Source organism: Pleurodeles waltl, chromosome 10 (genome assembly GCF_031143425.1).
Source record: "Pleurodeles waltl isolate 20211129_DDA chromosome 10, aPleWal1.hap1.20221129, whole genome shotgun sequence".
NCBI lineage: Eukaryota > Metazoa > Chordata > Amphibia > Caudata > Salamandridae > Pleurodeles > Pleurodeles waltl.
Window position 1 is genome coordinate 125,207,694 of NC_090449.1, and position 27,405 is coordinate 125,235,098.

A 27,405-nucleotide genomic window follows, 5' to 3' on the forward strand; every position below is an offset into this window, starting at 1 on the left:
GCACAGAAATTTTCCATTTATGGTTAAATAAACTAATCATCACTTGCAACACTCTCTCATGCAAGAGACTATGACCTCCCATGACATCACTTATTACTTTTTAAATGGCATCTTTGATGCCATCACTGATGACATCTCAAATTACATCATTGAAGACATCACTGATGATAGTATCCAGTGGTACCAATATTTGAGAAATTCAGTGTTTTTTAGTTTTGAATCCATAACGGTATTTTAGCTGTGGTTTTAATTGGATTTTTGAGGTGCTGTTTTAAACATACATTAAGGTATTATACCAAAGCTAACATAGCTTCATTTTATTCTTGGTTTTTCCCTGAGAGGTTAAGATTCGGTTGCACTTTCCATTCAAATAGAATTTTCTGGTATAAATTTGGCAATCACATAGCGGCAGTGCTGCCCAGTGGAGAAAAAGGTACAGGAAGGGAGTGAAAACGTGTTTCTGTTTTTAGCTTCCACAGGGCATTTTGGTCACTGCTACAGCAAAAACTGCTGAACTAACTTACACCATATGGGAGACATGCAGAGGTATTTTAAGATGCTCCTCAGTAAAAGGAAATCCATGCCCCTTTTCAGACTGAAGTTTGTTAAGTGATTAACAATTACAAAGGATCTGCCTTAATTGCTAGTAGGGATTTTTGAGTCTTTGTGAGCAAAGAGGGTGAAACAGAGGTGGTAGAGCCTCAAAAATAATGGGGTGAAAACGACACAGCCATGACAGTAGACTTTATAGCTTTAGCCCCAAATGGTATTCTAGTATTGAGACACAATTCTGCAAAAATGCATTCCAGTCCTCACATGTACCACACCCGCTTTAAAAAAAATGAGAACATGGAACTATAAGGATGAACCTACATTCTGACCTTAAACATCCCATGATGTCCTGTCACTCCTAATCATGGAGAACCCTTTTGGTGCACTTCAACTCTGGCCTGTGGCCACGTGCCTGCCAGTTATTCTCCTTTACATCACAGTCTTAGACCCCTAAATATGTCCTTGAATGCCATTTGCTCTGGGAGATCCAACAAAGAACCAGGACCCTTTGGGGGTTAATGAATCCTTGGCTAGAGTCCACAAAGCCTAAGAAAAATTCACAATCTTAAAAAAATAAAAACATATAAAAGAGGGGCAGTTTTGCCTGGTGGAGAAAAAGGGGGTGAAAGTGTGTTTCTCTTTTTAGCTTCCACAGGACAGTTTGGTCACTGCTACAGCAAAAACTGCTGAACTAACTTACACCATACTTGACATTATTGTGTGCTTTTTGAGGTTTGGTGTAAATCTGATCAGTATTGTGGAGATATTGGTATTGAAATAGGCAATAGATGGACTAGAAAGGGTTAATCCTTTGCATAGCTTGCCCATTTAAAATTACAGTTTCCAAAATCATTATTTTGGTTTCTCATCTGTGACATTTTTAAGGAATAAGATTTGCTGATGAAGTAGATCTTACTTTCTGTAGGTGTGAGACTATTGAAAAGTTTGTTATGAAATGTCGAAATCAATAGATTTGAGGATTCTTTCATATCTTTCACATATAGGGAACACTGTGGAAGGGATGAATCAGACAAACCATTAAAAGGAACAGGAGGCTTTATTGTCTCGCCAGGGGCACTGAGGGGGTACAGGAAAGCAACAGGTCACCTTCTGCTGCTATTACAAGAAACTAAGGTGATGAAATAAGGGCCTAATTTATAACTTGGCAGATGACGGACAGGATATTCGTGACGTTTGTGACGGTATATTCCTCTCCACCCAGTTCTAAATCAGGCCCTAAATCTCATGTCTGATAGAAATTGTATGTGGGCATTAAGTAGGATGAAAGGAAATTATACTTTGACTAATTTTAATATGATATAATTTTATTTATTGATAACACGGGATCATTGTATGAATACCATTTTATTTTCTGCTTGTGCTTTTTCAAGTTGTTAATAAATGGCCTGTGATAATTGTTGTAAACCGACATCTTTCAGATGAATACTACACCCTTAAAGGACCCCTTTTCCTGAAATTCTTTTCAGGTGGTGTTCTGCTGATCCTCATTGATGCACATTTAGAAAAGTGGAGTATATTTTTAAGATGTGCTTACTAGTCTGTTTGAATTGTAGACCCCTCTAAAGATGGATAGTTAATCACAGCTAAAATTGAATAATTCAAGACCACTTAGTGGATAGTTCAAGAATGAGAGGAGCTGGCGATTTTGGAACTGAGGAACCCAGGTTCGCGTTCTGCCCTCCACTCAACATCCAGTGATGCTGGGCATATCACTTAATCTCCCTGTGGCACGTAGAAAATTCTGTACTTGTGTAATGTAATCTGGTGCTCATGTAAAGTCCTCAAAAGCCCTTGGGCCACGTTTGCGCTACATAAAACTTTTTTTTTTTAAACAAAACACTAGGGGGCTGATTTTGAGTTTGGTGGAGGGGATTACTCCGTCACAAACATGACGAATATCCCGTCTGCATAATGCAACACCTTTATGGTCTATGGAGATCGTAAGACATCAGATGGGATATCTGTCACATTTGTAACAGAGTAACGCCATCCACCAAATTCTAAATCAGGCTCTAAATTCCAGCAATTCAGGCCGCCTGAAGTTGTATAATTCAAGAACAGTAAGGATGAATAATTCAACTTTACAAAGATTGATTAATTTAGGATTCCTGAGGTTGGATATCCAGGCTAACAAGCCTGGATAATTTAAGACCACTTAGGTTAGCAATTCATGACCACAATAGATAGTTTGAGGCAAGTCATTCCCCATCCCAGTTCATCCAATCAAATTTCTACCTGATCAAGACAGCTTTCCTTGGACAGTCGTCTCAGTTTGCAGTCAAGGTTGACAATGCGAGCCTCTTTCCTGACCATCTCTATTCTCAGCTCATCGTTTTTTTCTTCCAGTTCACGAATTTGCTTCCTGTATTTGTCTTTGTCTATCAAGCACTGAGAGTACTGAGTCTGGGCCTCATCTCGCGAGCGGAAGGCCTGCGGCGGGGGGAGGGATAAACAAAGGTCATGAACATCAATGATTAAGATAAATAATAAATATACACCTACATCATCGAGGAAATGCAAGGAAGTTTTGTCAGGTAAAAAAAGGCTTGACTAGTGCTAACCAGTGATGTATTGAAGGCATGATTTTAGCAAAACCAAAACAGTGGCAATTTAATCTAAATTATCAGCTAGTAAATTGCACGTAACGGCCTCAATGTCAATGACACGCACTGCCATTAAAACAATATTTAGCGAAACGAAGAAGCATCTGTCTTCAGTCACATCTTTGTTTCCCTGTAAAGCACATTCATTTGTACGCATTTTCTATCAAATTGATGTTACACCTAGGCCATTTTCATTATTTCTTTACAATACACATTTTAAAAGTAAGGAAACAATTGCCACAGTCGAGAGATAAAAAGGATAATACACAATAAGGAATACATTAATTTCACCTGATACATCCGATTCTGCATAATGTTCAAGGAAATTATTTCAGATTTTGATAAAGCATTTATTCATTCTCCGCAGACCCTTCTGGCAAATCCAGCCAAAAAATGTAGTATTTAGCCCCATCATTAATGATCTTGCACAATTTTGCCTCGTATCTTTTTAACTTGGTTACAAAGCAAGAATATCATTTAGTTTTCACTGTTTATTTTTTTTGCAGAATTCCATGTCTTACATTTCAGTGTTTTTCCTAACTCTGAATGGTAGTGATTAGCAGTATTTCCACTTTACAGAGTACCACACATTTGCCAGAGGCAATATTTTCCATTGTTTACAAAATATAATGAAGTGAACTGACCGAGATGGGGATCAGTAAGCTAGTTTTAGCCATGAAGCTTTCAAGCTTGATTTTGTATCTCAACTTTACCAATTTACCAAAATGTGCTGGTAATAAATACTGCATCCAAAATCTAAGCAGGGCTCCCAAGACACACCCAGGGAAAGGATGTTCCTGGCCTTGTTGTGGAAAATGCCCACACTCCTTTTATTTTGTGGGCGTGAAGTTGGAAATTGTGGAACTAGGAAACTTGGCTTTTACTCCAAGCATCCCCGCGTGACCAAATCTGCATGCTTTGGGCCAATCCCTCTATGAATTAATTATTTGCGTAGCCTTTCTGCGAAGATTTAAAGCTCGTAGAATCAGGCTAGCGGTGAGCAAGTGGTTTGAAATCTGGACTTCCAACCCAATATACATTGCACCTTGCTTCAGGGAAGACAGCATTCCCCTCAAAAATCCCCAATACTTTCTGCTTTCTGCCTTCGCCATGCTCTTCCTGTATAAGCCACGTTGCTTAGTTATACGTTGCATTTAAGGAGATGAAGCATTTTGTGGTGCAGGGAAAGCAGCACAAAAGTTGCTTACATATTTGTGCTTGCCATCATACAGCAACTATTGGTGTTTTCTTTTTTTCTGCCATCAGTTTATTAATAGAACTGGAAATGGATGTTATGCAATGCTGCATTATACATCATACCTCAGTTCTGATGGGCTTTTTAGTTGTTTCCAGGTTAATCCGATCTCTGAAAACCATGGACACATGGCCTGGGGAATGCTATTTCTGTTGTTAAATGCTCTCCTCCGAATTATGTACATCTGAGCTGTATAAAAGTGAATCTAATAATTGAGTGGGCATTTAACATCAGTGGCCACAATGGTGTTAGAACATTCTACCCTTGGAGTGCAGAATCTTTTAACCTAAACAGAAACAAACAGAAGGGGAAACATTGAAATGTTGGAAGAGAGCTCTGTTACCACTGATTGGTTGCCTTCTACCACGTCATTACCTTCAATGGGGTTTCCAGCCTTACACTGTTTAAAACTGATTTACAATCATATTGTAATTTTTAAAAATAATTTACCTTCTCCCATAAGTAGAAGATTTCTGTGGTTTATATGTTTGTGCACCATTAACAATATGCAACATGTATTATCAAAATTGATTACACATATATACACTTACATGACACAGTTGCTTTTGAAACAAATTCTCTATGGTGTGTAGAAACACATTTTACTGCTATTTGTTAACTAGGCCAGAATTTAGGTACATGTGCCATCTTTTCTAAAATGTAAGTCACCTCTGTTACTCATTTTCTTCCTCCCACCACCCTCGCCCACTTCTCTCTTTACAGACTCTGCAGCATGCAGTCAAGCTGAGTTGTACTGCTTTATTTCCACTGTTGTCGTTCTGCTCTTGGTGAACTTTCCATAGCTCAGTTGCAACCGCAATGTTACCGAGGCTCTTCCTTTGGTTCCATGAGCCTATTTATTCATATAACGTTATTGTTGAATGTATCTAGTTTTGTTATAGCATCTCCAGACAACATTAGCTTAGAGGGTGCTGAATAGTATTCATGTACTGGGATATTGCTTCGTGTTAAGGCAACATGATGTTTAATTTTCATGTGGTCTGATTTGCTGATGACATTATACATTGGATCACACAACCGTGAGTCTGCATGTACTGTAATTTCATATGCAAAAAATATCCTTGGTTTTGGGGCTGAGCCAGAAGATTTTCCTCTTCTGCTAGGGATGCTTTATGTTGCTCTCTCAATTTTGCTGCTCATTTGGGACTTTTATTAATTTTTAATCTTGCATCCTCTGCATAACCTTATTATAATGCCTTCATGGCATTGAGTCTTTATTATATATTTTTGAATATGTAATAAAACCCTTTAACTTTTATTTAATCTAGAACTCAATTATTGATTGGGCCCGTTCACTTAATACATTGTATTTTGGTCCTTTGGGAGGTGCCTTAATGTGGAGACACATTGCCTTATGAAATTGAGGTTTAACTCTGTCTCTGATCCGGTGAAATGCGGGCATTCTGATTGCGGCAATTTTGTGTTGTCCAAAATGTCAATGTCCCCCACCCACACATATTATCTTTGAGAACCTGCCCTCACACCAGGTCACAATTGGTTTGATAATTCCACACACATATGCGAATATCCCATTTATCGTTCACTGCACTTTCAACCAAGGTCTGAGCTTGAAGGGGTTTATTTGTGCATTATTTAAACAGTCAGAAATATAATTTTTGCAAACCCCCTGATAAAATTAAGTCAGTCCCTTCCAAAGTATCTTAACATTTACGAGTAACTGTTAGCATTTACTCAAAGGCAATACACTTCAAATTAGATTACGGGTCCTCTAAACACTCTTCATTTCGTTATTTTGTACATGAAGGATGCACTCGGTACATTCTAATTTTTAGAGGTAAGAAATAGTATCAGTTTACCAGACAGTTTTTCTGAATTACTATTTTACAAAAAATGTTGGAAATAGAAGTAGTTGAGATGATAACACCACTCACCTCCTTCTAATGTCCACATTTCCGGAAGCTTAAAACTGTCAAAGTGAGGATGTAGAAATGCAAGGTTGTGCCAATGTTTTTGCCTGTTATAATCAAATGTTATGGTAAGTAAGACGGTAACAGCTGATGTATTAATAGTTACACTGGCAGTTTTTAGTTTGCCGGTAATGCCTGCCAGTTTGCTATTACTTTTAAGGCGCATATACAAACAGGTTCATAATCGAGGCTCAAGGGTTCTGTCTGTGAAAGTCTAGTTAGACTGCTTTCTTTATATAGCTTTTTTTGGAGAATGACGTAACTATAAATGGATCCAGGGACTTTGTTGAGTCAAGGCAACAAAGTCCCTGAATCCATTTATCGTTACGTCATTCTCCCAAAAAAATACAAATGAAAGCAGTCTAAACTAGTTACTTTGTAATAACGGAGAAAAACACAGAAAAGGGTAATGGAAGACTCATGTGGTGCCACAATATGGCCGCCGAAATATCAGCCAAGCAATGTATCTTGGCCATAATATCGACTCCCACAATATAGTAACAGTGGGCATAGTAACAGTAAATCTACATTTACCCTGAAAGAGTTGATATTATGGCCGTGTTGTAGCAGTAGGCTGACTTTTCAACACCGATGTTGTAACATACCACCGCAAGGGAATATGGCAAATCACGATGAGTGCCGGTCAGTAAGCAGCCATTCTGTGGAATTCTGTGCACTATTGTACCGATGCAATGTGCCAGAGGAGCAATGGACGACACACCACAATGCAAAGCCCACAGTATACAGTATTCCGATTACCGCGTACAGCACTATACCTGGTCTCGCTCCTTTTCTACTTCTTCCAGCTGTATCATGATGGTGGACATGCGGTGCTTGTACATGTCACAGTCTTTAACTAGTGTCGAGCACTTCAGCTCCAGGTCCTCCTTCTCCTCCAAATACTGGAAAAGGGAGCAAATAATCAATGAGACGTACATATTGATGCAAGATATCCCTATCCAATTCTTAAAAATCACCTCCTATTTTGTTCTGTAATGCCTATTGTCAATTACAACATCATGGTGGCCCTAATTGTCAATGACTGTGCAAAGCAAGACAGATGCAGTACATGGCTATAACAACCGTGCTAGCATTTTTCTATAAGGAATAATATTGGCAGGGTGCCATCAGAAGTAGTGAAGGTATGTGGAGGATGTCATTGTACCTGGCTAGAACTATGGAGGAAGGAACCAGCCAAAAATGGGACCACACTGTAAGGAACACACAAGCGTACAAATAATGAAAAAGACAAGAGATTTGACACCAAGACAGGACCAATAAATAAGTGATATGAAGGACCATGAGCTTCTGTTGCCTAGATCGACAGAGTGTTTAGAAATAGAGTTACACTGTGGAAATTCCTAATGAATAGGAGTGTTATAAACTGGTAACCAGTGTACAACTACCAGAATGAATGATTGGTGTGGATCCTGTAGGACATGGATATTAATTCACATTCTGTACTGGATGTGCCATTGATTCAGGCACATGTGAACTATCAGTGTGGTGCATCACTAAATCCTTCTTTTCTGAGCCTCAGCGCATTAGAGGATACCTCTGTGTCTTCTGGTAGAATCTGTACGAGAACAACAGTGGCGTTTCATGGAAAAACCACATTACAGTAAGACTGGGGAGATGATGTTTGTGACACCTGAGTAAGCAGTACCGTGTTGGGCTGCTGACATGGCCTAAAGGCCCATATTTATACTTTTTTAGTGCCTCATTTGCGTCATTTTTTTAAGCAAAAGCAGCACAATCTTATGAAATACAATTGTATTTTGTACGTTTGCGCCGCTTTTGCGTCAAAAAATGACGCAAATGCGGCGCTAAAAAGTATAAATATGGACCCAAGTGCATCACTTTTGATGTTTTGGTGCACATACACTTTAGTTTCCCAGTTCCCGGTGGCTGATTGCAACCTAAGTGACATGTTGCGGCTCGGCAAGGGTAGCGAGGAGGAGCAGGGAGCAGAGGTGCTGAACCGAGGAGCGCAGAATGGGAGGAACCAGCAGCATCATACCTATAGAATTTCCTCATGAAACCATCAAGACCACGCCTGAAATAGTCTTTGGAAGTCTTCAGAAAATCGACCACAAACTGGAGAAGGAACAACAAACCAATACCATCTGCCCATCTCTCTTAAACATCTTCCAGCTCTCAGTAAATTCCCTTCAGTATCAGGCTGATAAGACGGACATTCAGCTATCTATCCTTGACTCGTTAGCTGCCGTAGTTTCTGGCATAGACGGCAATCTTGTTGAATTAAACAGTCTGATTAAACAAGCACAAACAGATACCCAGCAGTTGCTGGTAGGCTGCACTTGCATCTGTTGCTCGGTATTGGAAAAACTAACCACACTGCCCGCCATGATGGGTGACTTACTAATAGAATTCAAACAATCTAGAAACTGTGGGAGGGTTACTACTACTCAATAAAGTCCATTTGACTGTTATCCACACGCAGGCTCTGTCCCAGACTCCCAGGAGGCCCAAGGGTTAAAGAGCAGCTTCAACCTAGCCCAAGAGAAGACAGAGCCAAACGTTCGATCCAGCAAGCGAGCCCAGAACCAAACAACAGATACTGAAGAAGACAAACAGATGGAAATAAAAAGCTATCAAGGGCTTAATCAGGCAAAGGAGATAACGCAATCTGAGCAGCGGAATAATGCTCATCGTATGCAAAAAAGGAAAGGAAGAAACAGAAAGAATGAAATCGAGTATCTTCAAGCTGAAACTACAATCAGCACCGTTATTAGAGAGCCACAAGAAGACAACGAAACAGGCAAGTTCACGGAGCTGGCAGAAGCAGAGGATGGGCCAAATGGCAGATATCCCTACGTGAGTGAGGTAGTGATTCACCCTTTCGGGACGGGCATTGTAACATCAGAACAAGACTCTCCACAAGCTGAGACTCCAATCCGGGATGGGGTAGAAGGCCGCCCATGGTTGGGGGCCTGCAACTTGCTTGCGACCCCAGCAGAAGGAAGGGCTCAGCGAGGTACCCATCCAGCAGAGACAGCTTCAGACATGTTGCCCTCAGCCCTCCTTAATTTCTCGAACAGGGAATCCAGCACCGCCCGTTCCAGATCGCACAACACAACATAGTACAAGCCTGTCCAAAACCTACTCCTAATGATCACCATGATATAAATGTCCTGCTCTTTCTACCTAAATACAAATCACAAGGGAGACATGACATTTTAAACAAGGGGAACGTTCTATACCTACTTATGATTCTGACAGAAGGTAAATTTGTTACAACACCCCACTCATCTAAGGATAGCTCTCATCTGACCGAAGATTCCTGGGTAAAGTTATTGCAGGAGCACTTCAGTTGTCCTGATGAGGGGCAAAGCCATGTGGGGGTGACAGAGGGTATTACACCAGGCCTCGCCAACAGTATATCAAAACTGGAAGAGGGAAGGCCAGCTGATGGTCAGCAGTCACCACAGGTTCGATCCATGTCCGCCGTTAAAGTAACAAGACAGTTTTACAGAGAAGCAGATCAGCAAGGGGAGATGGGAGGGGGCTCCGGCCCCCAATGGGATACATTCAACACTTTTTTTTTTTTAATCTGTTTATTAAATTTATCAAATTCTTTACAGTAGTCTGGATATGTGATCAAATTACTATGCTAATATACCTGACATTAGAACATTATGTCATGTATCACAATACAACAACAGATTTTATAATCAACACTTGAAAATAAAAGAAGAAACATTAGAGCGCCACTGATATAAAGAAAGAACTGCTCGCTAGCGGCCCGAGGACATGCCTGGGCGGTTGTGGGGAGAGAAGGGAGATGAAGGAGGAAGAGAGAGGGAGGGGGGAGCACCGCCACGCAGGGAGGGCAGTGAACAGAGGGTAATGGGGGTTACGCCTACGGGGGAGCCCGGTGGGACACTCCTGTCACGTGAGGAGATCCAGCAGTCACACCTGCTGAGCCTATGTTTGTGGGGTCTAATAATGGGACTTTACATTGGGGTGGCTCTGGCGCCCAGAGCGCGCAGTCTCAACAATATTACTGTACCCCTGGCGCAAGATGTAAGGAAGGATCTATACAGCATTGAAGCGATTGGTCAGACATTCCAGCCCGATGTCCATGGCCCCATGACCATCCCTCATATGTGCGTATTTCTATGTGTTGGTATAGCGACCTCAATTCAGGGAGGGCGGCTATCATCCTCATTGTACAGCTGATCTATGAAAGAATCCCATGTGTCCGCTCCCTTGACCACCATCCCCCTGTGTGCGTAATACCTGCGCCTCTGCTCTGGCCCAGTGCAACAATTCTGATGACCAGCGATGTATGTCTGGGGCACATGGTGACTTCCATTGTATCGCTATGAGACGTTTAAATAGAATGAACGCGAGGTCCACGCACCGGTGCATCTGTTTCTCCCTCCTGCACCGCTGGCGCACCCCCAGCAGATCAGGATTCAGGCGTAGGGGATAGGGATAATCCTGACCAGACAGCCGTCCAGGCCGTGACAACATGCCATGTACGGAGCACCGGTGGGCAGCTCCATGTTATACGGAGAAAATCAGCTTCTGATTTCCCGCATCTAGGACACTCCGGGTTGGACTGTGGGAACATGCGCTTAATCCTGGCTGGAGTTAGATAGGTCTGGTGTAAGTAATTAAATTGAGTGTACTGGAAACTGGTGTTTCGTGACACCTCACGTATGGATGCGAGTGCCGTAGTCCATGCTTGCTTATTCAATGGTGAGGGCAAAACCACCTCCCACCTAGTCCTCGCCTGTGTCTGCTCCTCCTCAGGACAAACCTATACTGTTTTATATATCCAGGGTATGTCAGATTGTGTGCTTGCTCCCAGTAACAACTCATGTAGAACCAATGTCGTTTGTGGTTCGTTGTTACCGTTCTCCCATGTGTCGCGTACTAGACGCTGCAGTGCCCCGCATGCAATAAATACGCCCGCCCTAGGTTGTATGCACCCACTAGCGCCTCGTATGATAAAAAGCATCCCTCCCTGAAGATATCTCCAAAAGTCTGTATACCCTTTGTGGACGAGGCAGCCAGACCATGTTATCCAATTATCTTGCCTATTCCGGGGATGGCTAGCAGCGGGTACGGCAGTGATTGCCTCCCCGCCATCACGTACCGGCGCCAGACCCGATCAGCTACACTCATCAAGGTATTACTAAGGTGCGGCTGGCCGTCCTGACCAATAAGCCATCTCAGTACGTCTGAGTGGCCCAGTGAGGTGCCCACCATACGGCCCTCCGAGCCGGAGACCTTCAACACTCTTTAAGCAGGATGTCAGCTGTAAATCAGAGAAGCTAGAGCCGTTAGTCTGGCAGATTCTAGAAGACGCTGTAATTCCAGCCTCGTGGAAAGGGTCCATCATCTTCTTGATTCATAAACACAACAACAAGAATAGCGCAAAAAACTATTAGCTTGTGGCGCTGATCGATAATGAGGCTAAATACCTTGCCAGCATTATTTTGGGGGAGCTAACAGTTTGGGCGTTGGCCAATCATATCATCCGATAAATCAGTTGGCTTAAGTAAGAGTTTGGGAACAACAACCAACATAATGGCTCCATCCCTGTTGATAGATGGAGTCGTAAGAGCCAAGTCATCCCTATACCTTTGCTTAATTAACTTCCGGTGCGCCTTTGACCATATCGATCGTGGCAAGTTATGGCGGAAACTGGCCACGTGGAACATCTCACCAACACTTTTGAAGCTACTAAGCACATTACACAGACTCCTGGGTGCAAGATAAACTGGGGTATGGGACACATCTCTCAAGAGGCATACAAACTGCCAAAGGTCTGAAGCAGGGGTGCATCCTCATCCCCTAAGCTATTCAACCTTTTTCTAGCCGACCTAACGGTTAATCGAGATTCCTGCAATTCTCATTCCCCAAAGCTGGGCGGGCTACCCCTTTCAAATCTCTATGCAGATGACATGGTATAAATAAGTCACACCCCAGCAGGGTAGCAGTTCCTTCTCAATGTCACCGATTCTTATTTGATAGCAAATGGCCTAAAAATCTAATTCAACAAAACAAATGTAATGGCTGCAAAATACAGGAAAATAAAATTAGTAAGCTGGTGTATCACTGCTCAATGTTTAGAGACAGTGTCTGAATACAAGTATTTAGGAATCATTATTGATAAATAAAGGATTGATCAGATCGCAGAATGGTGCCCTGAAGAGAAAGGGTATAGCTCTACCCCTGGCTCTAAATAATTTAAAAAGGAAAGTGTCTGGCTGCGATTTAACATCATTGCTTCATGTAATTCAGGCAAAATTGATTCCAACAATAACTTATGATAATGAGCCGCTACGTGGAAAGGATGCATCGACACTTGATGGGATTGTCCCCAGGTCCAAAAGAATGACCTTTTGCCTCCCCAAATAGACCTCTCTTTCTCAGATAAGGCTGCAGTTTGGCCTTTAGAAACAATCCCTCGCTCAAAGAGGTGCGCAGGTTATCTGTTGGTACAAATTTGAGAACGCTTATCCAAATACATTAAATTCACATTTATGGACGAGACTGGCAACTAGATGCAGATGGTTCGTCTGAACCTACCGCAATGGTTCCCTAATACGGCTCGGCTTAAATGATCTCTGGGCGGCATCTGCAACTCACACCAGCTTCAAAAAGGCATTTAATAAAACCATCAAATGCATCTCAGTGATGCAGGATAAGGCAGCAATGGCGAACAGAGACCACAGCTGGGTCGTGCTGCAAAGCTACGACAAAGCCGAACCGCAACCCTACTTTCAAAGAGGCTTTTCCTGCTTACTAAAAGAAAAATCCCCGAGGTATCGGCTGCGCATCCTAACCTCACTCCTAACCTTACTTCCACGGAAACACAATTTTCCCATAACAGACTGTTGGCTATGTGGAAAGGGCCAAGAAGACTTAATGCACCTGACATGCATTTGCAAGGCATTACTGGAAGAGAGAAAAGCAATGCTAGGACCACTCCTTAACCAACGAGGATTCAGGCCATGTAGGCAGCAGGTTTTGACCTGTTTCTTATCTACAGTCATTCAATAGCACTACTGTTTCATGAGATATTTCATCATGGTTGAAAAGAAATGACTGGCACTGCAAGGCAGCAACAGATAAGGACATGAAAGAAATGGTTGTATACCTGAACATTTAAGTTTCAGGAAATGCAGTGAATACTTGGCTCCGACCCAACAATTAAGTACATTGTTCAAAAAGTCATCTTAAGTGCTGCGCCTACTCGCTTTGCGCATAAGTACTTTTTAATGTTATTCTATAAGCTAACCTGCAACGCTAATGATGCTTAATGAGAGTCTACATACTTGCCCAGAGCATCCCCAACTCCAGAGCTCATAAGAATTTTCCTATAAATTACTTTCAGTGCCATTTCCAAACTTTATTTTAAGAATATTATTTTACATGTTGGTATAAACTCATGGTCTTATTGATGGTACGGCTTTAAGAAATCATGCAAGTAGGACAAATTGAATGGCTAGGTGCGGGCGTGAGGATCAATTACCCCTATCCGGACCATTCAGGCCCTTTAGTCCTGTGTAACAGAGCCTGTTCTATGGTCCAACGGACCTTCGGTAGATCCTGGTTCTTGCAGCAAAATAGCCCCGTCTTTATGTTCACATATTGCGCTTTTTGCACGATTAGTTTTGCTCTGGTTTGCATATAATGTTTGCATTAAGCACTTTCTGTTTAGTTTCTGAGCTCAGGCAGGCAGTGAAAGGCTTTGCTCACTTATTTATGCATGTTAAATAGTTCCTTTTGCACTAGCGATTAGGCGAGAGCGTAAAGGACGATAGTTTAATCAAACTATTTTAGCCTTAGAAAAGATCACATTAACCTATTGTTGAACCATGTCTCCCTTTTGTTGGTTATTAGGCGAGAACAGAAAGATATGATTGTCCAACCCTTAATTCTATTCATGCGATATGTTTAGCCTTTTTCTGAATGTATGATTTTTAGATTGTTGATCTGTGTGTTTATGGTTTTAATTAACTAATAAACTAAACTTCATTGTCATTGTCAGTTCTTGTGAATTTACAAGGAGGTGGGTGGTGCTTGCTGCACATAACTGCTCTATCTAGGATAGTCGTGATTGTCTTAGTGTTAGCTGATTAGTGGTATGGATTGAATCTTGGCCTTATTATATTGCCACTGCCGTATGGTTTATTTCTGGGGCTCTGATTGTGTCATCCGAACACCAAATTATTTTTTTCTGACCATAAGATCTGTCTTTTCTTGGTGTTTGAGGTCTGCTTCTGTCAGAAAAGAGTTAACTTTTTGATCGGGCAGGCTTTATGCAAGAATTTAAAATAAAAGCGTGGGCACAAATCCTGTAAAGATTATGAGTGGGTGGAAACTTTAATGTATAGTAGTAAGTGGAATGCACTTGTTTTGCTTTTCTGGCAAAACATGTTAATCATGTCAGAACAAGTGAGCTGCTTGTGCTTGGCCTGCCTTCATACTGTGTGCTGCATAATGAACCTGGAGATGTGGGCGTGGTTATTCTGATTGGCTGCCAAGTAGCCAATCAGAACGAACTAAACACAGGAACTAATTTGAATTGCTTGCAGGACATTTTATCAGATTAATTGAAATAGCATGTTGTTTTGGCACTTCTTACCGTCATATTTTAAACAATGAGAAAGGGTTTTGTGTTTAGACCATTCTGGTTGACTGCTGGGTATCCCCCAGTCGGATTGACTAAATCAGTCCATATCTTTCTGGACTGCTCTAGGCATAGGACGGCATGGGCTGCTCAACATGAGGTGACAGGGCAGCTGAACATAAAGAACCTCACAGTGATCTATGAACCATCTCAAGATGTTGGCAGGTGTGGGGATGCAGGAACAAAACCCGAAAAACAGATTCACAAGAGATTTGTATGCATGATTTGAAGATAGAAGACACATTACTAGTGGAAACTGCAAGTGTGCACAGGGGTTTCCAAGTTAAAACTGTTATGAAGACCATATTTCCTGGAATGTTTACAAAAGTTGTAATAAGTAGTTAAACATACATGCAGGTAAGGACCATGGGGTCATCCATCGAACTAATTTCCCTCTCTAGTGGCAACACCACTAATAGCCAAGGACTAATTGCTCAGATACTATTCAAACTCTGTGAATGCAGTGACTGTCAATGAAAATCACTATCAACAACAGAATTAGACAATGGCCGTGATTACAAACTGGGGTTAACATTTTATCCCTGTGGAGGGAAAAGCACAAAGTCCAAGCTCTTTCCCGCGACAGATTTCAGCAGCTTTGAATACTGATTTCGTAGGTTAGACCAATTTTATTATAAACCCAAAATCAAACCCAGCTTTGCCAAACCTTGTTTTGGGATCCTTTAGGTTCAGATGGAGTATCAAGTAGAAGCACAGTGCTCCACAGAGGAAGCTCTGTATTGGTAATGCTCCTCTAAAAAAGGGATTTTTCCATTCCCAGACTAATCATAGAATATACTTGACACTGACAGATCATATCATAGCATATACTTGACAATGACTGATCATACTGTCAGATAAAGTTTAGGATGAACAGGTAGGAAAGTAATCATTCATGCATCTACTAGTGGGAACCTATCACATGCCTCAAAACGAAATGGGTACGCTTTCTGTATTTAAGTTAAAAAAAAAAAAACGTTCACCTTTTCTTCTTTAAAAAAAACAATATGGCAACTATCATATATCTTTGTCGCTTAAGGGAGATCTTCTAGAATGTTATGATAAACTATAGTCAAAGCCACAGATTATGTTTGTGTGTAGAATAAAACTCCTGGAATAATATTTATATTTTTGAGATATGTGTATTGCACTGTTTGCCCTCTCTAGGAATAGCCTGGTGGGAACTTGGAAGAAGAAATCCATTACTAATAGTTGTTTTCTAGTTGCATATGCTGTAGATGGATGTCCCTTTATTAATCAAGGGCTATAAGGAGAGTGCTATTTTCCTCAGTAAAAGCCATTATTTATCACCCAAATCTTCATTATCTCACTGAACTAATCATGCAACACGTTCTGTCGTTCGCCCTAGACCAGAAAGATGTCCTTGTCTGGTAAAAAGGGCAGACAACTTCGAGCTCTCATCATCCTTGTAATACATCTGCTAGGACAAGGGCTATGTGTGAACCTAATTAGAAGACCAGGGTCTTGTTCTACTAATTCTGAACATAAAGCACACTTGTTAATACATTTGACTTGTGTCATTGCTTGCTTTTATATACGGTCCGGCTCCTGTTCAGTGTCTTTGTGAAGTATTAACACATTTTGCTTGAGTGACTTGAGTAGAAATCATCAATGTCCGCTTCGATTTCATTCACCTCACATTAATTAAGGGTGTTTTCTCACATCAATGCTTACATTCTGCATTTCAAAATGGAGGTTGCAATGTGTCCTCTTTGCCAGAGCTCCATGGTTTACATGATTAGGATGAAGACATGTTTGACATGGTGACACACAGTTTGCTATTCTGTAATTCATTCTGGTTGCTATCAGTGTGACAGGTTGCAAGCATTTTGCAGGCCATTCCCTGCCTGGTCCAATGTTCAGCCAGCTGACCTTTTTGATAGTGTTAAAGAGCAATATTTTACATCAGTGGTTACCAACCTCTTGACTTCTTTGGACCCCCACTTTATCATTACTGGAGCCCGGGCCCCCCACTGAATCTTTATTAGGTTCTGGGAACCCCTCACTGAGTCATTACTAAAAGCTGGGGACCTAATCTGTTCATATAATTAAATTTTCTAAGCGGTCACAGACCCCTGAAGAGGCTTCGCAAACCCCCAGAGGTCCCAGGACCACAGGTTGGGAACCACTGTGTTACATGACTCCCATGACTACTATTTTGCTGTCACTGGCATGAGGAAGATTCATAGTGATGAAAATAAAACTAAGGCAACTCTGCCCCCGAGGCTTCTTTCTCATTCCTTCCGCTGTTCTCTCCCTTGATTCCTCCTTCCGATCTTTCCTGTCCAGCATTTAGCACTTTAAGGAGGTCTTAGAGTGGCATAAAGCGCTTTGAAGGGCCCATTGGTCTTTTTCCTGCCAGCATCGTCCAGGCATTTATAATAGTTGGAGGTACACTTACACTGCACATTATGATACCCTTAGTCCCCAACATAAATGGTGGCACACACATGCCTGGTCTTCATGCATGATTGATGTTGTGTCCATGTACAAAACAGAATTACTTTACAGAGTCGCTCAGTCAAACACTGACTTCTTCTTCAATGTGAGCTAGAACATTCCTCTTTTGCTCCTTTTATTTTTAGAATTGTGAACGTTCTACCAGTGCCCTGTGGCATTTTTGTTTTTGCAGTTAATGTGTTATTTTGCTGCGCCTGCTGGCTGTGTACTCGAACTCCACGCTGCGGCCATTAGACACCCTCGGTGTGAATTGCTACCTAGCTACCCCTGACTCTACGGCCCACGGCGTCCTCTGCAGTTCGCTCCCACTCACGAGCTCTTGGTGGAAGCCCAGAGGGGAGAGAGCTTTTCAAGCGTGATTACAGTTTGTTTCCAGATTGCTAAAAGCCCTTCATGGGGTCACCAAACAATGCACGGGACAAACACTTTGCTAAAATAGGTCTGTGGATGGATGCAGCAGCGATCAATGTGCAACCTGTATGTCACATGGTGAAACTGTTCAGGGTTTAATCAGAGGCTAACAATAAGTGGCACTGACTTGGGCAAAAAAACATCTACTGTTGTTTTTGGAGTTTTAAGTAAGGGTGACCTGCGGCCCTTCGGCTTCCTTAGAGGGCTTTAGACACTATAAACACCAGGAGACGCTGAAATCCAATTTAGCCCAAAAATAAAATACACATACTAAGCAAAACATGGAACTGATGAAAGTTGGAGAAAACTCTACATATGTAAATCATAACACACAAGTAGTGCAGATGAACAAAACATTTTGTACCTGAAAAAGTCCCTATAGTGTGATACATATCACTGGAGTATTCTCAAGGTACAAAAAACTTCTGCTTGTAAGAGACTTACATAAGCCCAACTCTCAGCTTCTAAAACAAGTGTGTACCCTGTAGGACATAGATTCAAATCTTCTCAGGACTATAATAGTATTTTATTCTTCCAAGGTGTTATACCAAGTGCTATTCAGGCAGGAAATGGTAACAGGTGTTATGAAAATCACTATAAAATAACAAAAAAGATCATGCAAGTACTATTTTAAAAGACAAATTATTATTATTTCTACGCTTGTTAAGAAAAGATCTGGGCCTTTGTTACACACTATGCCTCCCGGGCCAGTGATTATTTGCACTTCCTTTTTGTGTTCCTAGGGTACTTTGGTATTACAGAAAGTGCGGCAGACGCTTATGCAGCGTTTTTTGTATTATTGAAATTGTAATTTTATTTATATAGTGCTTACTACCCCTGATGGGGTCTCAAAGTGCTTTTCAGCGAGTAGCACACTACTCCGGAACTCATAAAGGATTAGTGGTGGATTAGTATAAGATGTATGAGTTAATATGAGCGGTGTCTGTTAGTTGGATTGAATAGCATAATGGAGGGATAGAACGGATCACACAAAACAAGAAGTGCACATGCACGATCCCAAGGCAACATTCACTCATTTGCATAATGGCATGGCCCTTTTACCTTCGCACCGAAGCTGCTTTATAGCGGTATGAGCAAGGACAAAGAAGAAGTCGAGATGCACACGAAATGTGCTCAACATATCAGGTAGTGCACAGGTAGTGCACCCCTTCATAGGGAAGGAACTGACAGCCCATGAACCCCTTAGGTAGCGCCCACAGATGGGTACAATTGCACACTACACCTGTGTGTAGGGTTACCTGCTGCCTATTGAAACAGGCCGGATCTGCCTTCTGCAGCGAAAGGCAGATCAGAAATTTAAAAACTTAGTCCACTTTCGCTAAGGCTGTGTTGCCAATGCAGCAAACGTTTGCACCGGCCAGATGCAAAGAATTAACAGTGCATCATGATCCAGATTAGGAGTGTCCCTAATATGTGATGCCTCCCATGGTCTCAGGTAGCCCTGGCTCCCGGGTAGCGTGTCACTTGAAAATCTAGCAGAAAAGAAGGGTCTTTGCAGTTTTCCTGAAGGTGAGAACAGAGGAGTGCTGAAGCACAGACAGAGGAACACTAATCCAGATGCCTTTTATTTGGTGGGTACTAGCAGAAGCCTACCACTTTATAGAAGATCACAAGGTCTTCTGAACAGATAAATATATCCCTCAAGAAGTGAGGACCAAACCGATAAAGACAACTAATGGTCAGGGCCAATGAGGAAAGAAGGGTACCTCCTAGATACAGAATATTTTTTCCTTTACTCTATAGATCAAACAAAGTACTGCTTTTTGGACAGACAGCTGGAGTTAGGAATGCCAGCAATGAAGACAGATCTTATGCAAAATTTGAGGTGTTGACAGGTTTGTGCATAACATTTCTTTTCAAAATGCACCCATCCAAGAAATCAAGTCACTAGCAGCTTCTAACACCAGAATTCATGACTCAGCCTGTCAGCTTTATAGCTGCCTAGGAAAAGCTGTCCAGGGAAACACTGCAAAAACAGTACTTGCAATAAAGGAAACCCAAGGAATAAGATGGGGATATCCATCGAGCAAGCATGATAGATGTTGAGCAGGTGATTTAAGGAGGAAAATCAACGTTATTTAGCAAAAATGTTACAGGAAGGTCTGCTGGAATTAATTCACCTGAGAAACCGCTCCAAACACTATATACGTTGTTCACTTTTGTGAATTCAAAACACCTTCACACTGTAGGCTAAGAAACTTTAGCAGAGTGGCCACACAGACAGAGCTGGCAAGAACACCAACTACCCAAAATAAGACAGAAGACCAACACTGTAATAAACACTTCTTAAAATGGAAATAGAAAGCAAGGAGCAACAGGTCCAAAGAAAGGATGCTAACAAAAACAGCTTGTATCCAAAAGTGAAATGGCTTCAATTGAATATATTAAGATACACAGGAGGGGTGACTAACAGAAGAAACTGCTCCAGGCACAGTCAAAGTTGAAGACCCAGGGACGCTCAATAGAAAGCAAGTGCAGGAGTGGTCTGCAGCAATAGGCTGTGACAGAGGTAAATGTTTTAAAATGTATTCATTAACAGAGTCCTTGCTCGAACAGGTCGCAGTTGGAGGTTGGGAAAAAGAAAGGACCTGTGCTCAGCTCTGACGTCAACATTCTGCAGTCCCTAAATTAGAACTAATTGCATTTCTGGCAGTCTCATTGACAGACCATTTCCATCAATGAGCTCTGAAACGATGAAAGTGCCCTGCAGCATGTATCCGTCCTTTTCACCTTTGAACAGAAAAACGGTTCACAAAGGTTTCAATAAGAACTTCGTCCAAAAGGCTGAGTCTTGCAGGGCTGCCTTCAGGGGAATGCACATTTTGGGCCCGATTCACGTCCTTGGTGGGACCTCCGCACTGCAGTTTCTCAATGTGCAGGTCTAGCCATGAGTGCAGGCCCTCGACTGTGGGGACTTCACCACAAGTGCTGACACCCTTTGTGAATCAAGCCCTTTGTCTCCTTAAATGCACAAGTGAAAGTCACTTTATAACTATAAATCTAAAGGATGTGGGAGAGCATAACTTGGATGTGCCATTATGTCTCTTAGACCATGAAATAGGGGAGTGGTTATTTTCTTATGCAAATATGTGAAAATGGCTTTCCACATAATATGGTGCACCGGAATGCATAAAAGTCAAGTGCACGGATTTTAATAATCCTACATCTAACCCACATGTTTTCATCATTTGTAAGTATGTTCATGTTAAAGTATTTTGGAGAATTATTTTTGTGTAATTGTTTTATATTCAGTAAGAGAAATGTTTTCCAAATTGTTTAACTAGAGTACATCTATGTAAATGTTAGGTAGGCCAGAGTGAAGGCCCACATTTTTCTGTGTTTAAACTTCAACGTGAAAGTTTCTTTTATTGTATGTTTCTCTAAGTTGAGGGTGCAGTGGTATGAGCTTGAGGCTAATAAGGATTCCAGTGTGCAGAAAAAAAAGGGGGCCTGAGACCACATATTATCAAAGACGAAGACGAGAAACGTGGAGACGGCAATCAAACACCTCTCTGTTTTCCTGAGCACAGGAGAGAACCAAAGGATGCTTCAAGGTTCAGCTGCCAATCAGGCAACAGATAGAGTTGTTGTCAGTGGAAAGTTTTCTCTGTGATGTCACTCCTTGGAAGAAGTGAAATTTAAGAGTGGTATAGTTAGATGGAGAGCAGATTCCCTTCCCCCTTTTTTGCAGAGAGGACCCCCTCTGAGGTACAGACCTCTATCTCAAAAAGACTTGGCGGCTTTATGCTGCACACTCCTCCCTTGACAGAACCTTCTACTGAAGTTCTGTTGTGCTGAAGCTATTCTCTGAAGCCTAGTTAGATATTAGGATAATTAGCTATTCAAATCAAATGGTTAGGCAGGAGGATTTATCTTCATGTTCAAAGCATCATATGCTTTATTCATGGAGCTCAAGAGTTTTAAAATAATATCTAGAGCTGGATCAGATGTTTCAAAATCTATGACCTTTTTCTGTGGCTCCTGTTGCAAGCCATTGCTCACTGTTGGGATTACCATGTGTTTCAAACCTGCCTTTATTAATTAGGAGGGAAATGCCCAGTAACTACTAGGACATCTGAATATTATCATGGTAAACATCAAATGTGAAAGTTATTCCTCGTTATTGGGAACAAACCCATAACAGGGTGTTATATTTTGCACCCAATTGATATTGCGATGGTTGGTTTTTTTTGTGTCTCACAAACATTGGTGCAAAAAACTAGGTCACTTGTATTAAGGTTATTGGTAGAAAGTATTGAGTGTTGTGTGTGAACCCCAACGGATGTTTCAGAATTGTAATTGTGGGTTTAGGCAGCCCTGTGGAAATAAAAATATTCAGGTTCATATGAGAGTGTTATTTTATTAAGACTGATCTCTGCGTGGTGGCAATTGTGCTTTGTGTTTTCTCGAATGTACTCTTCTATATTGGCTCTTACCAGATATTGAATTCTGATGCTTTTCTAATACTTCGTTCAGGGCAAGTCACAAATGCATCAATGGTGGTGATATGGAGCGGTTAATACAGAAAGAGGAGAATAGTTGTGTTTTGAAGCTCAATGAACTTTTGCGTGTTCGGATTGGAAATATGTGTCAGGCTTTATCTAAAAAATGTTGAGGTGTCCCCTGCCACATGCTAAATTTGTATAAAAGTAAGTCCATAGGCCCAAAGTTTTTCTTGGGATGATGGCGGTACTGAATATCAGGCTGCCAAACACCACGGCAATACGTTTTTTATGGACCAGGCATTTTTACATTATAAGCTTTTGGCCAAGAACTAGAGAAAGAAAGGCAGTAAAAGGTGAAAGAAAGAAGAATAGAAGTATAGGAAAAGGGTGGCAAATGGAGAAAGCAGAATAAACAAGCATTTGCAACAAAAATGTGCGATGAAGTGGTGGCCATGTCATTTAGTAGGTGCCTACAAACCTACAAAATTAATAGGGCACTCTTTTTTTATTTACTGACTTGGATTACTAATTTTTTTTCAAAAGCAGCGTAAAAGTTTTTTTTTTTAAGTGCGAGTTGGGAGAGCAGCACAGAGGGTGTGGTGGGAGGGGAAGCATCACAAAGGACGCAGGTAGCAGAAGCAACGTGGAGGAGTCAGGTGATGTAAAGCTACAAAGAGGGTATAAATGGTGGGTGAAGCAATGTTCGAGGTCACGTAACTTGGTGAAGAATGGGGGGGATAAGCACACAGGTAAGAAAGCAATACAGGTGGTAGGGGCAGAAGGACATGAGAGTCAGCACATCAAGGAGAGGGGGAAGTGAGAAGCATGTAGTGAAAGAAAGCAACACTGAATGAGGTCTGAGGAGAGAAGAACACAATGGAGACAAGTGTAAAATCCTAAACAGAAAGTACTGCTTAAAAGACAAGCAGTGCAAGGGCATAAGTAATGCATCCATGTTCTAGGGGAGTGAGAAACACAAGAAGAGGAAGGACAGCCCACACAGGCTAACAAATAAGAAGTAAGCAAATGGGGTGACAATAAAGTGAAACAAATGTAAGCAATGGGCAGGCCCTAAGCCCATTCTAAGATGGCAATATGTTTTTTCTCCAACGGATAGCTTGTGCTGTCCGGTAGGTGAGACCTGAAAAGAATCTGGAAGAGAAGATAAAGAGACAGGAAGTGTATAGGGGTGAAAGAGGCATAAAGATGCATTACTCAGAGTAAAAAAGACCAGGCAGCAAATGTTTCTGGAACCTGGCATTAAGGAGTGCTAAAGACGAGATCTTATACAAATCTTTGGACTTATACACTTATTATTATTCTTATTCTTATTCTTATTCTTATTATTATTGTTGTTGTTGTTGTTGTTGTTATTATTTAAATGAAGCAGCTTCTTACATATTTCGATTCATTATGCATTTATAAATATTAGTATGAATCAATTGTGAAGAATGAGAACACATTATATTAATGATGTAGGAACTATTCTTCTCAAGTGAGAGTTAGCCAGGGCAGTGTACAGAGGGAAATGGGGTTGAGATGGCAGCAGAAAGGATTCTGTCCACTAGCCTTTCTAGCAGCAATGAGGAAAAACAATCCAAGAGAAAGTAAAAAGGAGGATAATCCAGGAAGGAGAGAACAGATCCCTTTATGATGCAGTGGAGGAACTGCACGAGAAAGAGGCCTTGAACTTATAAGATACACTGGTAATGCACTTGTGAGGTTCAATAGCACTTTTAGAATTTAGGCACCCTTGATGGTTCTGAGGTTCTCATTGACTGAAGTCAAAGTGGTCTGTTGAAATTGTATTTGGTGTGTTCCCAATTGTATAAAGTGGAGTTATGTTGGATTGTGGTCAGAAAGGAAGGAGTAGCATAGTCTATTATTTAGAAAGGATTTACACTGGACAATGGCCAGCAAGTTTATAGTAGATCAGTGTATTGTTTAGTTATGGAATATATTGGATAGTCGCTGACAAGATTAGATTAGTGTATTATTTAGTGACACATACTATATTGGATTAGGAGGCTTTAGCACTGGTGGCGCCCTGTGCAATAGTTTTTGTTTGGTGCCCCCCCCCCCATGACCACCTTCTCGGATTCACTCACTACCACCTTGCAAATGTGCCCCTCATCCCTCCATACCCCCATTTCACATACATTCCTTTGTTTTAAAGGGCTTGTAAGGGCTGGCTTTACTAATCCACTCAGCTGTCCATCTAAAATATAGTTCTGCTATTCACAGCAGGTATATTAACCTCCTACGCTACTTTAGGGTGAGTCGAAGCTGCTGCTAGACAAAACTCCCACCTTTGTCACTAGCAGAAACCTTAATCACAAGAGGTATCCTGACATTTTAACTGTTCCCTGAAGGCTGGAGCACAAGGACGTTTTCAGCAGGTGCTTTAAAATCGCAAGTTTTGAAAGTCATTCTGTCAGCGCCCCCAATCCAGGTCAGCACCCGGTGTGGCCGCATTGCTAGCACCGCCCTAAAGCCACCCCCGATTTGGAGTGGCGAGGGTAGAATAGGCTAGTGCTGGAATGTTTTGGAAAAGGGCTGGCAATGGTAGAATAGGCCATTGTACTGTGTCGTGATGGATTGACAAGGTTAGAGTAGAGTAGTGAATTGTTTACTGGTGGAATATATTAGGAAAAAAGGACGGCTAGGTTAGAATCCCTATCCGTGTTTTAGTGATGATTTATACTGGACACTGGCTGGAAGGCTGGAGTAGACTACTTTATTCTTTAATGATGGAATATATTGGAAGTAGTCAGCTAGGTCCTGGTATGGATCTGTGTAGGGCATTATTTGAATGGGTGGGGAGTAATGCTGTAGAAAGACCTCCAGTGCTCTCTCTGGAATTTAGATTGACGCTGTCACTTTCTCACACCCACCCACACTGAGCTGTACAGAACACTATAGAGAGATAGGGTGGCTTTGTATTGAGTGGAACAGAGGCTAGAAGTGTCTGGCGAGTTCTACAACGAAGCTAGGCTGAATATGTTGGCTGATTTAGGATTATGTGGTAAACCCCTAATTCTGCAGAAGTGCCACACCTGCACAATTGCATGGTTCAAGTGGCACTAAGTATTATATGTAAAAATGTTAAAATGTGACTGAGTGCTAATGATTTATTTTTTAGGCTCTAAGCCAGTTAAACTGTGTAGGCATGAAGAGCACAAATGGAAAAATTCACATTGGAACCAAAGTACAAATTGGGCTTGTTAAAAAAATCTCCTAGTAAGTGAGCATCAACTTTGACATGATTGAATGGGGTCAAAGTGAATTGTAATTTCCTGCCAAGTTAAGTATATGAAGCATTTTCGGTAAAGCTACTAAATGACCCAATATCATCAAGAACACAATGTTTCACTCCTTGGCTTTCCTCTTACAAACCATTGTAATCTAGTACTTAAGTCAGTTTGATTTCAAGTACCGGAAATAAGACTGTGTTTAGAGGAATACACTGAGTGGTTAGATGAATGCCTAGGCCTGTAGCATTGAATCACTATTGACATGGCGCCCACTGGTAACCTTCCTTTTATTGACCCCTTTGTGCTGGTTAATGGTAATTTCACATGGACCAGCTTGGCATGGTGCACTTTTCCAGGGCCTGTACAGAAAGTATTTTTGATACTTGAAGGAAGTTAATACACTAGAATGGGCCTTACAGGACTGCACCTATACAGATAGAACACCAAACTTGCCTGGGGCCCGGTGTCCCTTGCAGCCCCCAATCCGTTTTTATGGCAGGAAGAAGCCTATAAAGCCACAGAAAAGAGGAATATGGCCGACCCACCGTGCAGGGTGCGTTTAGTCACATCCTTGTTGCACTCAGGAAAAGTAAATCTACGGCAAAGAAGCAGAAAGTACATACCTGAAAAGTGGTTGTGTTCAGGGTTAAAGAAGTGTTCTGGGACCTAACACACACACAAACACACCCACACATATAAAGAGTTCTGCGTTAAAAATAGATGATTCTGTCTCTGCCGAATCAACATGAAGTATTTGCATAAGAAGACTTTTGTGTTGTGTAGGGCATCAGAAACAAAATGCTGAATTGGCAAAGATATCAATGTTCAAGAAAAAGCGGTGTCATGGGAAGGGATGCTGAATAAAGTGCTGTTGCAAAACTTCTGTCTAGGGACAATGTTGTGGTTTTGTGGTTAGGGAACTTCATTTTCAACACTGCGAGTGGATTTCACAATTCACGATTGCACAACAGGGGATGTGAAAATGAGAACTTATGTATTCCCCCGTGGCATAAATATAAATTGGAAACATTTGGAAGTGTATATTCCTGAATATATTATTATGTTAATAGTAACATAATATGCTTTACTTGCATCACTTTAACAAACGTATGGAATGATGGTGGCGACTGTACACTCCATCTGTTCAGTGCTGGTCTATCTGCAAGCCCCCCCCCACTTTTTATAAGGCATCATGGGTTTCTGATAGTCTGGGAAAAGGTCAGCCTACAGACACACATGTGAGAATCCGGCATCCAGGTGCTTTATAGGCACTGATGTGCCATCTGCTGACACTATGATCCAAGGTTTGCAGGACTGAAGATGTCACAGCCCTGATGGCAGTGAGATCATCAGCCCCACAAAGCTCTGCAAATATCCTAAATCTTACGATGATGGAGAGATTCACTGATTAAGACCCCCCGGTAAGATTTAGGTTTGATCCCTGAAGTGCCCACGGTTGACTGCCTATCAATGATGCCTCACACAGTAGGTGGGATGAACAAACCTCACAAACCATTTCCAATTTATGGGAAGTTAGAGAATGTTCTCCTCTCATTGTCTAAACCATAACAAAGTTAGCAAATGAGAGGAGGTGTTGGGATCTTTAACTTTCTCTTCCCTCCCTGAAGTCTCCAGCTCCTTCCTGGACCATTGTGCTTCTCTCTCTTGCCATTCCTGCATTCACTGCAACAGCCTGGTGAGTTCTTCATTGAATCTTTGAGCACCTGTGTGTAAATATT

At 41.6% G+C, this 27,405-nt stretch overlaps 1 protein-coding gene across 2 annotated transcripts in view; it reads right to left on the reverse strand.

Annotated features, from left to right (window-relative positions):
• CARD11 (caspase recruitment domain family member 11) overlaps positions 1-27,405 on the reverse strand; it is a 538,982-nt gene that overhangs the window by 271,613 nt on the left and 239,964 nt on the right. For both annotated transcript variants that reach the window (XM_069209962.1, XM_069209961.1), the window contains exons 7-8: positions 7,157-7,282; positions 2,809-3,003 (exon numbers count right to left, since the gene is read on the reverse strand). In XM_069209962.1, coding sequence (XP_069066063.1) covers positions 2,809-3,003; positions 7,157-7,282 — 321 coding nt within the window. The remainder of the gene's footprint in view (positions 1-2,808; positions 3,004-7,156; positions 7,283-27,405) is intronic.